Genomic DNA, 11,841 nt, shown 5'->3' on the forward strand with positions numbered 1-11,841 from the left:
TAAGAGTGATTGTAAAAGTACCAGATGGAGGGGTAGGATTTAATAAGCTTTGCTTCTTCCTACTCCTTTTGGACATGTGGAACTGGGAACTGATTATGGGATGCACTCAATTGTAATCTGATGCATGTTCAAATGAAATTAAACCATAAATAAAACCAACTGTGGAGGTCTTTTTTTTTTTACTTCATTGGAACAATGGAGCTTCAGGTTGTGCAGGGGTGTCAAACGGCAGTTGGGTATGTGGAAATGTTGCAAGGGGCATCAATTATGACTGAAGACCCTTGTTTGCTTCTTGAACAGGTAATGTGAAATTTATTTGAACTAGATTTTAGATTTTTTTTGTTAAAAAAAATTAAAAAATATATAAAATTATGAGACAAATGAGTACACAGACTACAGTAGGTGTGTGAACGTGACAAATGTCATCATCAATGTTCAGGTCACAGTGTGTGATTTTAATAGCAGACAGAAATAGTTGACAAATTAAAAAAAAATAGCAAGTTAGTTCTGATTGGATGGCTTCAGGATTGGCGATGCCGAGACTGCAATTATGATGATACATTGTTAGCGATTGGAGTTGGCGGTACGCTCATCAACATTTCCCGCCCCCCCACCAACTGAGGCCTGTCAAGCGGATGCCCGTGTTGCCTTCTCGACATGTTGGAAGTCTTCTGGGGGCTCTCACTCGCCCTTGTAGTTGGGAATCCGCTTCTCCTTGAAGGCAGCGAGACCCTCAAGTCGATCTTTAGTTGGGATCACCTTAGGACAAAAAACACGTGGTCATCTTAATATCCATATCCATCTCTCTCTGGAATATGCTGGAGCCTATCCCAGCTGACTTTGGCTTTGACTTTGAGTGTGTGTGTGTGTACTAACTTGTGCGTAACAAGCCTCTTCGATCGCCAATCCTGTCGACAGATCCACCTGAATCGAATGAAATAATCACCGTTACAAATCAGCACACAATTCCGTAAAAACAAAACCCCAAGAAGTATTCAACTTCCACTAACTCCTTTTCATTTTGTTCATTAATGAAATCGATTTTCCAGACTATAAATCACAGCAAAAAAAATCCTATATACTGTAAGTCTCACCCGTCATTACAGGAAAATTACTGACACCTAGTGGCCAGTGTGGAATACTACATACAGTAGCATCTTTTTACTACAAGGCCATATGCAACTGTGGAACAGCGTTATTATTTTCATTTATTACGTATTATTTGCGGATGATACCACTGCTTTTTTTTCTGAGGGAGTACAGACCAAATCATTAGAAAGGTCAGAGAAGAAATAGTCACTAAAAAGATGTTTTCATGATAATAGATTGTATTTTAAGAACTTAAATAAAACTAAAATCATGCTGTTTGCTAACAGTAGAAAGGACACACATCAGCAAATACAAATAGACGGTGTGGACATTGAAAGGGTGAAGGAAAATACATTTCTGGGGATCACAATAGATGAAAATATGAGCTGGAAACCTCATATTACAAATATACAACATAAGGTGGCCAGAAATATTTCAGTATTGAACAAAGCAAAATTTGTTCTCAATCAGAAATCACTCCACACTCTTTATTGCTCTCTGGTTCTACCATATCTTACTTATTGTGTGGAAATATGGGCTAATAACTATAAAAGCAATCTTCACTCGCTAAATGTACTGCAAAAAAGGTCAGTAAGGATAATTCATAATGCCGCCTACAGAGAACATACTAACATCTTATTTCTGATTGTTACTGATTGTAAAAGTACCAGATGGTCATATCACCTCGTACTTTGGTACGGGACAAAAAAAATTGAATTAAATTAAAAATTAAATTAAAAATAAAAATAAGAATTAATAAAAACATTTTTTAAACTATATTAGGAAAGCAGGAAGTGAACAAATGTAACAGATACTGATTGTAAAAGTACCAGATGGTCATATCACGTTGTACTTTGGTACGGGACAGAAAAATTAAATTAAAAATTAAATTTTAAATTAAATTAAAAATAAAAATAAGAATTAATTAAAAAAAACTTAAACTATATTAGGAAAGCAGGAAGTGAACAAATGTAACAGTTACTGATTGTAAAAGTACCAGATGGTCATATCACGTTGTACTTTGGTACGGGACGAAAAAATTAAATTAAAAATTAAATTTTAAATTAAATTAAAAATAAAAAAAAGAATTAATTAAAAAAAAAAACTTAAACTATATTAGGAAAGCAGGAAGTGAACAAATGTAACAGTTACTGATTGTAAAAGTACCAGATGGAGGGGTAGGATTTAATAAGCTTTGCTTCTTCCTACTCCTTTTGGACATGTGGAACTGGGAACTGATTATGGGATGCACTCAATTGTAATCTGATGCATGTTCAAATGAAATTAAACCATTACCATTACTGTTTTTATTTAAGACAGGACTTTTCATGCCAAGTTCATCGTTTCATGACAAGACACAACAGTACTTATTTCCTGCAGCCTTACCTCGATACCCTGATTAATGGCTAGTTTTGCCATTCTGACTGCAATTGGACCCTGTGGAAAGAAAAACCCAAGGTGAGAAAAGAAGCACCAAGAAGTGCCATCTTAAATAGCGACACTTTTTGCTTGTTTTTGATATCATGCCATTCACATTTTTAACTTACCTTTTATACATTTTAAGAAATTTTAGTTTTTGTGTTACTACCCCAACCTTCCATAAGTGGGTCAAAAATGACCCGGTCAGGTTGTTTTCTTGAAATATCTTTGTAATGAAAAATTTTTATCATTTCGTATTCCTCAAAAAACATGTTTTTGATATCATGCCATTCACATTTTTAACTTACCTTTTATTAATTTTAAAAATTTTTAAAGAAATTTTAAGAAATTTTTAAAAACATGTTTTTTGAGGAATTACCTGGAATATTTAAGAAATTTTTAAAAACATGTTTTTTGAGGAAATACCTGGAATATGAAATGATAATTTTTCATTACAAAGATATTTCAAGAAAACAACCTGACCGGGTCATTTTTGACCCACTTATGGAAGGTTGGGGTAGTAACACAAAAACTACAATTTCTTAAAATGTATAAAAGATAAGTTAAAAATGTGAATGGCATGATATCAAAAACATGTTTTTTTGAGGAATACCTGGAATATGAAATAAAAAAAATTATGCTTGAAAATGCAGAATTTAGGCCCAAAAAATACATAAAATTTGCTTAAATATAATTTTTGCTAGTAACAGGTCGTATTCGACTAGGACAAAACTATGAGTGCATCTTCTGAATGCCTTATGCTTGTATGTTACTTCATTTAGCCAAAAAATTCTTAAAATGTATAAAAGGTAAGTTAAAAATGTGAATGGCATGATATCAAAAACATGTTTTTTGAGGAATACCTGGAATATGAAATGATAAAAAAAATTTCATTATGAAGATATTTCAAGAAAACAACCTGACCGGGTCATTTTTGACCCACTTATGGAAGGTTGGGGTAGTAACACAAAAAATAAAATTTCTTAAAATGTATAAAAGATAAGTAAAAATGTGAACGGCATGATATCAAAAACATGTTTTTTGAGGAATACCTGGAATATGAAATTATTAAAAAAATTTATGCTTGAAAATGCAGAATTTAGGCCCAAAAAATACATAAAATTTGCTTAAATAATTTTTTTTTTTGCTAGTAACAGGCCGTATTCGACTAGGACAAAACTATGAGTGCATCTTCTGAATGCCTTATGCTTGCATGTTACTTCATTTAGCCAAAAAATTCTTAAAATGTATAAAAGGTAAGTTAAAAATGTGAATGGCATGATATCAAAAACATGTTTTTGGGGGAATACCTGGAATATGAAATGATAAAAAAAATTTCATTATGAAGATATTTCAAGAAAACAACCTGACCGGGTCATTTTTGACCCACTTATGGAAGGTTGGGGTAGTAACACAAAAACTAAAATTTCTTAAAATGTATAAAAGATAACTTAAAAATGTGAACGGCATGATATCAAAAACATGTTTTTTGAGGAATACCTGCAATATGAAATGATAAAAACTTGGTAAAAGTGATGTTAAATGTGTTTTTGTATTATTTTATGCATGTTAAAATATAATTGCTGTCTATAAAATGTGTTTTATGTAAACATTTCAGGTGTCTGGAACGGATTAATTGGATTTACATTAATTTCTATGGGAAAATTTGTTTTGGTTTGAGTCAGATCTTCTGTAAATAATTACTGCCGCTAACCAGAACATCATTCTGATTGGATGGAAGGAGGTCATCTGAAATCCGTCCCACCTGAGGGTTAATCTCACGAGCGAGCGCCAAAGCTCGCAGATAGGCGGCATCTCCAGCTTTGTTCTGGTCCACAGAATGACTGACGAGGCCGAGGCGGCAGGCCTCCGTGCCGTCCACCACTCGGGCCGTGTAGATGAGCTCCTTGGCCAGAGACACGCCAATCACCCTGGGGAGACGCTGAGTACCACCTGCAGGGGAGTAAAACAACATCAGCCCCCATATTTCAACTAACTGGACTAAAATTGAGCATTTTAAAGCAGAAAAGTGAATAAATGAAGTAATGTAGAAATTTACAGCATTCAGAAAATACTGTGATGATGTGTAGTATTTCACACTGGTCAGTAGGTGTCAGTAATGTTACATTGATGAGACAATAGCCACTGCAGGAAGTGCTGTACAGAACAGGAAGTAAACAGGAAGTCTCCCAATGACTCTATAGTCTAATTGGATCTTATTTTTTATGTCTAATTGTATCTTATTTATCGGGTAATATGAGTTTACAAGGGACTACAAGGGTATTATTTCATGTCTAGAGTACTTTAATAATAAAAAGTGTATTTAGAAAATAGTTAACAGGTTGTCTATTCTCCAAATATTCCAACTATAAATAAGAAATGTACAATAATGCACAAGATTAGACACATTAAAAATCCAGAAAATGATATGTAAATGTTACACTTAAGGGGGGAAAAAGTGGGCTAATAAATTGACAATAAAAGCACAAATACTGCGGATTTCAGAAAACAACAGATGGAATGATACAGCACTCTGTAAAATTAAATAATAATTTAAAAAAATAAAAAAATTGTTACAACTATAATAATAATGCTGAAAATGGTAATATTAATGATGATTATAATAATGGTGATAATAATAACAATAATAATGGTAATAATGATAAAGATAATAATGAATGATAATAACAATAATAATATTAAAATGATAATAACAGGAAAACAAGACTGTGGCATGAACATGATTATATCTTACAAAAAGGGGTAGGAATTTATAAGCTTTTGCTTCAACCTACTCCTTTTGGGCTTGTGATCAGATACAAATGAATACAAATGTAAATAATGGAAAGTTATATTTTGATTAATGTAAGAAATGCACTGTAATGTTTCATATATTTGCCCAAATAAAAAATAAAATAAAAATATTAAAATAAAATATAAATATAAAAAATAAAAAAGTAAAGTAAAAACAAAAAAATAAAAATAAAAATATTAAAATAAAATATAAATAAAAAAAATTAAGTAAAGTAAAGTAAAAATAAAACAAAACAAAAATAAAAAAAGATAAAATAAAAATATTAAAATAAAATAAAAATGTTAATAAAATATTAAAATAAAATATAAATATAAAAAAGTAAAGTAAAGTAAAAACAAAAAAAATAAAAAAAATTAAAATAACATATAAATTAAAAAAAATTGAGTAAAGTAAAGTAAAAATAAAACAAAACAAAAATAAAAAAGATAAAATAAAATATTAAAATAAAATAAAAATGTTAAAATAAAATATTAAAATAAAATATAAATATAAAAAAGTAAAGTAAAGTAAAAACAAAAAATGAAAATATTAAAATAAAATATAAATTAAAAAAATTAAGTAAAGTAAAAATAAAACAAAACAAAAAATAAAAAAGATAAAATAAAAATATTAAAATAAAATAAAAATATAAAAAATATAAATATAAAAAATTAAAATAAAGTAAAGACAAAACAAAAATAAAAAAAGATAAAATAAAAATATAAATATGAAAAAACCTAAAGTAAAGTAAAGACAAAACAAAACAAAAAATAAAAAAGATAAAATAAAAATATTAAAATGAAATAAAAATATTAAAATAAAATATAAAAAGTAAAGTAAAGTAAAGTAAAGTAAAGTAAAGTAAAGTAAAGTAAAGTAAAGTAAAGTAAAGTCAAAACAAAACAAAACAAAACAAAACAAAAAACAAAACAAAACAAAACAAAACAAAACAAAACAAAACAAAACAAAACAAAACAAAACAAAACAAAACAAAACAAAACAAAACAAAACAAAACAAAACAAAACAAAACAAAACAAAAACAAAACATAAAAAAGAAAATAAAAAGAAATCCTATATCACGGAAATTGACTGATCAAGATCAGATCTGGAACCACTCAACCGTGATAAATTAGCGCAATAATGTACATTATGTATATTTATATTTATATATCGAGCGCCTTCCAGTACCCCGTTAGAGAACGACTGGGCTGGCCAACCACCTGGTTCTAGCAGGTTCTACTTACGAGTTCTACTGCAGTCAAGTGTGTGTAGAAGACTTGGGAAAAACTGAACATGAAGTGACCCCCGGGGGAAAAAAAAAAACTCTTACCTGCTCCAGGAATAATAGCAAGTTTGGTCTCAACCAGACCCATTTTAGCAGCATCAGCTGGCAGGAAAAGAGAGGAACACAATCAGTTCATCTTCTATTGGCTCAAGCATTATTATGTTATGTAATGTTATACAGGAAGTTGATGATTACATTCATCTAGTCAGTTTGCTTGGAGCGTGTCATTCTGTGATATTGTCTGTGCAGTTTTACATTTTTTTTTTTATTTTAAATCGAGTGTGACTGCTGAATAACCCGCCATGGGGCCCAAATGCCAGCAATTTGATAAAGAAGGTGAGAAACGTCAGTGAATTTGCAAACACTCTTCTTTTATGCCAATGTTGCCAATTTGGTTAGGAATAATCACTTGTATGATATTTAGTATTATATTTAGGACCACACAAGAATGATTTCATGTTAGAAACATCTTCATTTTTCACTTTTTTACATCTTTGAAAAAGAAAATGACCCCGTACAACAATAGAAAATGTGAGGATCCATTGTGTGTTGCATAAAGATAAGTTAAAAATGCGAATGACATGATATCAAAAATATGATTTTTGAGGAATACCTGGAATATGAAATAAAAAATTTTCATTACGACTATATTTCAAGAAAACAACCTGACCAGGTCATTTTTGATCCACTTATGGAAGGTTGGGGTAGTTACACAAAAACTAAAATGTCTTAAAATGTATAAAAGATAGTTAAAAATGTGAACAGCGTGATATCAAAAATATGATTTTTGAGGAAATAACTGTAATATGAAATGATGAAAAATTGTCATTACGAAGATATTTCAAGAAAACAACCTGACCGGGTCATTTTTGACCCACTTATGGAAGGTTGGGGTAGTAACACAAAAACTAAAATTTATTAAAATGTGTAAAAAATAAGTTAAAAATGTGAACAGCATGATGTCAAAAACACGTTTTTGAGGAATACCTGGAATATGAAATGATAAAAAAATTTCATTACGAAGATATTTCAAGAAAACAATCTGACCGGGTCATTTTTGACCCACTTATGGAAGGTTGGGGTAGTAACACAAAAACTAAAATTTATTAAAATGTGTAAAAAATAAGTTAAAAATGTGAACAGCATGATGTCAAAAACACGTTTTTGAGGAATACCTGGAATATGAAATGATAAAAAAATTTCATTACGAAGATATTTCAAGAAAACAATCTGACCGGGTCATTTTTGAACCCACTTATGGAAGGTTGGGGTAGTAACACAAAAACTAAAATTTCTTAAAATGTATAAAAGTTAAGTTAAAAATGTTAATGGCATGATATCAAAAACATGTTTTTTGAGGAATACCTGGAATATGAAATGATAACAATTTTTTCACTACAAAGATATTTCAAGAAAACAACCTGACCGGGTCATTTTTGACCCACTTATGCATCTAAGGGTTAAGCCTGAGACGTTTATATCGCTGAGTGACAGCGAACATTGCGGCAAATTCTGAACCTTTTCCCGAAGCCGTCACGTGGTACAGCCCGGCCGCGAGGCTTCGGACGTCATCAATTCCGGCCCCTCCTCCCAATGAATCAAGCCTCGGTACAGGCTTCGATTACTCGAGTGGGCATTACTCACTACTGAGCTGCCTGCAGGGTAGCTAAGTTGCTAACAACGTCAATGTTTCCATGAGTCTTGCAGATTGGAGGAAGGTGTGCTGCTCCGGTAGTGTTTTTCCCCAAGACAATTAACACATAGCAAAGATACAGGGACCTAAACAGGAGCCCCCCTAGGAAAAAATAATTTCAGTTACTCAAACTGACCTCAAAATGTGTGATGTGTTTTTAGAAACTGCATATAATCTTCTGAGCATTTCAGACAGAAAGTGAGATAGCGGACCTGGACAGGAAGAGGAAAATGGATGAACGGATGAATGGATGACTCTTACAGGCAACTCTGATGTCACAGGCCAGGGCCATTTCCAACCCGCCCCCCAATGCAGCTCCATCAATGGCCGCTATTGTTGGCATTGGCAGGTTACCTGGAAGCAGAAATACATGTCGGCATGAGGAGTCGTCCATGAGTAGATGCTAACGGATCCAAATAGGATTTGTTTAAGGGGAAGGGAAAACAGGAAAATAACCAGCATACCTTGCGGGTTATATGTTAGTAAAAAAATACCCGTGTGATGCTGCTTTACCTTTATTTTTTTACTGCGTTTTGTGTGTTTTAATGTTATAGTCTTATATCCCGTACAAAAATCTGGTGCGTTTACATGTTGTGTTATTGTTATCACTGTCGCTTTCATAGGAGCAGATCCTTCAATTCTTGTTTTTCCCCATAAAGACACGAGCGACGTTTACATGAGTTTTTCCTCTTTCCGAATGACTTTTCCGAAAGCAATGGTATACATGGAAAGGAATATTCCAATCTCTTGTCTACATGCGGCGCAATAATCAAACAGAATAGTCAATGGGGCATGCCCAGTAAAACGTAAACATCAACATTACGTGATACCGACTTATCAGAGTTTTTCTTCCGTATTGCCAGTTTTCGTTGGTTTATATAGATATATATTTTCTTTTTTATGAATAAAGTATAGAAGGGTTTAGATTCTGTTCCAAGGAAATACAGTTGGACTCGGTGCAGATTCTGGAAGACCTAGAAAGCATTGTGTGGGGGTTATTATGTGTAGCTGCTCTATAGGAGTCCACAAAATGAGCATGATAGGAATCCTTCATCCACAATCCTTATGATGAACACATTTATTTCACCTTTTTCACAAGAGAAAACGAGTTAGCATGAGCTAGCTAACAATGCACGCCATTGGGAGGTACCTTTTTGACGACGAAACTCTAACAATAGCCACGTTTACATGAGGAGTTTTTTTCTTTCCGAATTGAATCTTTCCGAATGACCTTTCCGAAAACACGGTATACATGGAAATTAATATTCCAATCTCTTGTCTACATGTGCCGCTATAATCAAACAGAATAGTCAATGGGGCATGCCCAGTAAAACGTAAACATCAACATTACGTGATACCAACTTTTCCCAGTTTTTCTTCCGTATTGCCAGTTTTTCGTTGGTTGATATAGATATATATTTTCTTTTTATGAATAATGTACAGAAGGGTTTAGATTCGAGTTAGCATGAGCTAGCTAACAATGCACGCCATTGGGAGGTACCTTTTTGACTATGAAACTCTAACAATAGCCACGTTTACATGAGGAGTTTTTTTCTTTCCGATTGGAATCTTTCCCAATGACCTTTCCGAAAACTGAAAAAAATAATCAAACAGAATAGTCAATGGGGCATGCCCAGTAAAACGTAAACATCAACATTACGTGATACCGACTTTTCCGAGTTTTTCTTCCGTATTGCCAGTTTTTCGTTGGTCCAGTCTTGAAATTGAGTTTGGATCAAAACCAAACTTTCCTTAGCAGTCCAGTTCCGATTACTCGCCTCCATTTTTAAAAGCGAAGAACGTCTGGATCTGCGTGTTACGACATATCTGAGCATGCGCTGAAAGATCAATTTAAACCGGAAAAGATCAAATTCAATCTTGCTAATATTTTATAATGAAACTGGGGACATGTTTTATATAGATATATATTTTCTTTTTATGAATAAAGTACAGAAGGGTTTATATTCTGTTCCAAGGAAATACAGTTGGAATGGGTGCAGATTCTGGAAGACCTAGAAAGCATTGTGTGTGGGTTATTATGTGTAGCTGCTCTATAGGAGTCCACAAAATGAGCATGATAGGAATCCTTCATCCACAATCCTTATGATGAACACATTTATTTGACCTTTTTCACAAGAGAAAACGAGTTAGCATGAGCTAGCTAACAATGCACGCCATTGGGAGGTACCTATTGACTACAAAACTCTAACAATAGCCATGTTTACATGAGTTTTCGTTCCGAATTACCTTTCCGAAAACACGATATACATGGAAAGGAATATTCCAATCTCTTGTCTACATGTGCCGCTATAATGAAACAGAATAGTCAATGGGGCATGCCCAGTAAAACGTAAACATCAACATTACGTGATACTGACTTTTCCGAGTTTTTCTTCCGTATTGCCAGTTTTTCGTTGGTTTATATAGATATATATTTTCTTTTTATGAATAAAGTACAGAAGGGTTTAGATTCGAGTTAGCGTGAGCTAGCTAACAATGCACGCCATTGGGAGGTACCTTTTTGACTATGAAACTCTAACAATAGCCACGTTTACATGAGGAGTTTTTTGGAATTGGAATCTTTCCGAATGACCTTTCCGAAAACTGAAAAAATAATCAAACAGAATAGTCAATGGGGCATGCCCAGTAAAACGTAAACATCAACATTACGTGATACCGACTTTTCCCAGTTTTTCATTGGTTTATATAGATATATATTTTCTTTTTATGAATAAAGTATAGAAGGGTTTAGATTCTGTTCCAAGGAAATACAGTTGGAATGGGTGCAGATTCTGGAAGACCTAGAAAGCATTGTGTGTGGGTTATTATGTGTAGCTGCTCTATAGGAGTCCACAAAATGAGCATGATAGGAATCCTTCATCCACAATTTAACACATTTATTTGACCTTTTTCACAAGAGAAAACGAGTTAGCATGAGCTAGCTAACAATGCACGCCATTGGGAGGTACCTTTTTGACTACGAAACTCTAACAATAGCCACGTTTACACGAGGAGTTTTTTTCTTTTCCGAATGGAATCTTTCCGAAAACACGATATACATGGAAAGGAATATTCCAATCTCTTGTCTACATGTGCCGCTATAATGAAACAGAATAGTCAATGGGGCATGCCCAGTAAAACGTAAACATCAACATTACGTGATACCGGCTTTCCGAGTTTTTCTTCCGTATTGCCAGTTTTTCGTTGGTTTATATAGATACATATTTTCTTTTTATGAAAGTACAGAAGGGTTTAGATTCGAGTTAGCATGAGCTAGCTAACAATGCACGCCATTGGGAGGTACCTTTTTGACTATGAAACTAACAATAGCCACGTTTACATGAGGAGTTTTTTCCTTTCCGATTGGAATCTTTCCGAATGACCTTTCCGAAAACCGAAAAAATAATCAAACAGAATAGTCAATAGGGCATAACCAGTAAAACGTAAACATCAACATTACGTGATACCGACTTTTCTGAGTTTTTCTTCCGTATTGCCAGTTTTTCGTTGGTTTATATAGATATATATTTTCTTTTTATGAATAAAGTATAGAAGGGTTT

General features: G+C 33.0%; 1 protein-coding gene across 1 annotated transcript in view; it reads right to left on the reverse strand.

Moving 5' to 3' along the window:
• Positions 1-434: 434 nt before the first annotated feature.
• The window catches only part of auh (AU RNA binding protein/enoyl-CoA hydratase), a 19,975-nt gene continuing 8,568 nt past the window's right edge, over positions 435-11,841 (reverse strand). The window contains exons 5-10 of the mRNA XM_058056613.1: positions 8,543-8,635; positions 6,634-6,690; positions 4,274-4,461; positions 2,476-2,526; positions 877-924; positions 435-759 (exon numbers count right to left, since the gene is read on the reverse strand). Of these exons, the coding sequence (XP_057912596.1) occupies positions 682-759; positions 877-924; positions 2,476-2,526; positions 4,274-4,461; positions 6,634-6,690; positions 8,543-8,635 (515 nt within the window). The 3' untranslated portion in view covers positions 435-681. The remainder of the gene's footprint in view (positions 760-876; positions 925-2,475; positions 2,527-4,273; positions 4,462-6,633; positions 6,691-8,542; positions 8,636-11,841) is intronic.

This window comes from Doryrhamphus excisus, chromosome 19 (assembly GCF_030265055.1).
Source record: "Doryrhamphus excisus isolate RoL2022-K1 chromosome 19, RoL_Dexc_1.0, whole genome shotgun sequence".
Lineage (NCBI taxonomy): Eukaryota > Metazoa > Chordata > Actinopteri > Syngnathiformes > Syngnathidae > Doryrhamphus > Doryrhamphus excisus.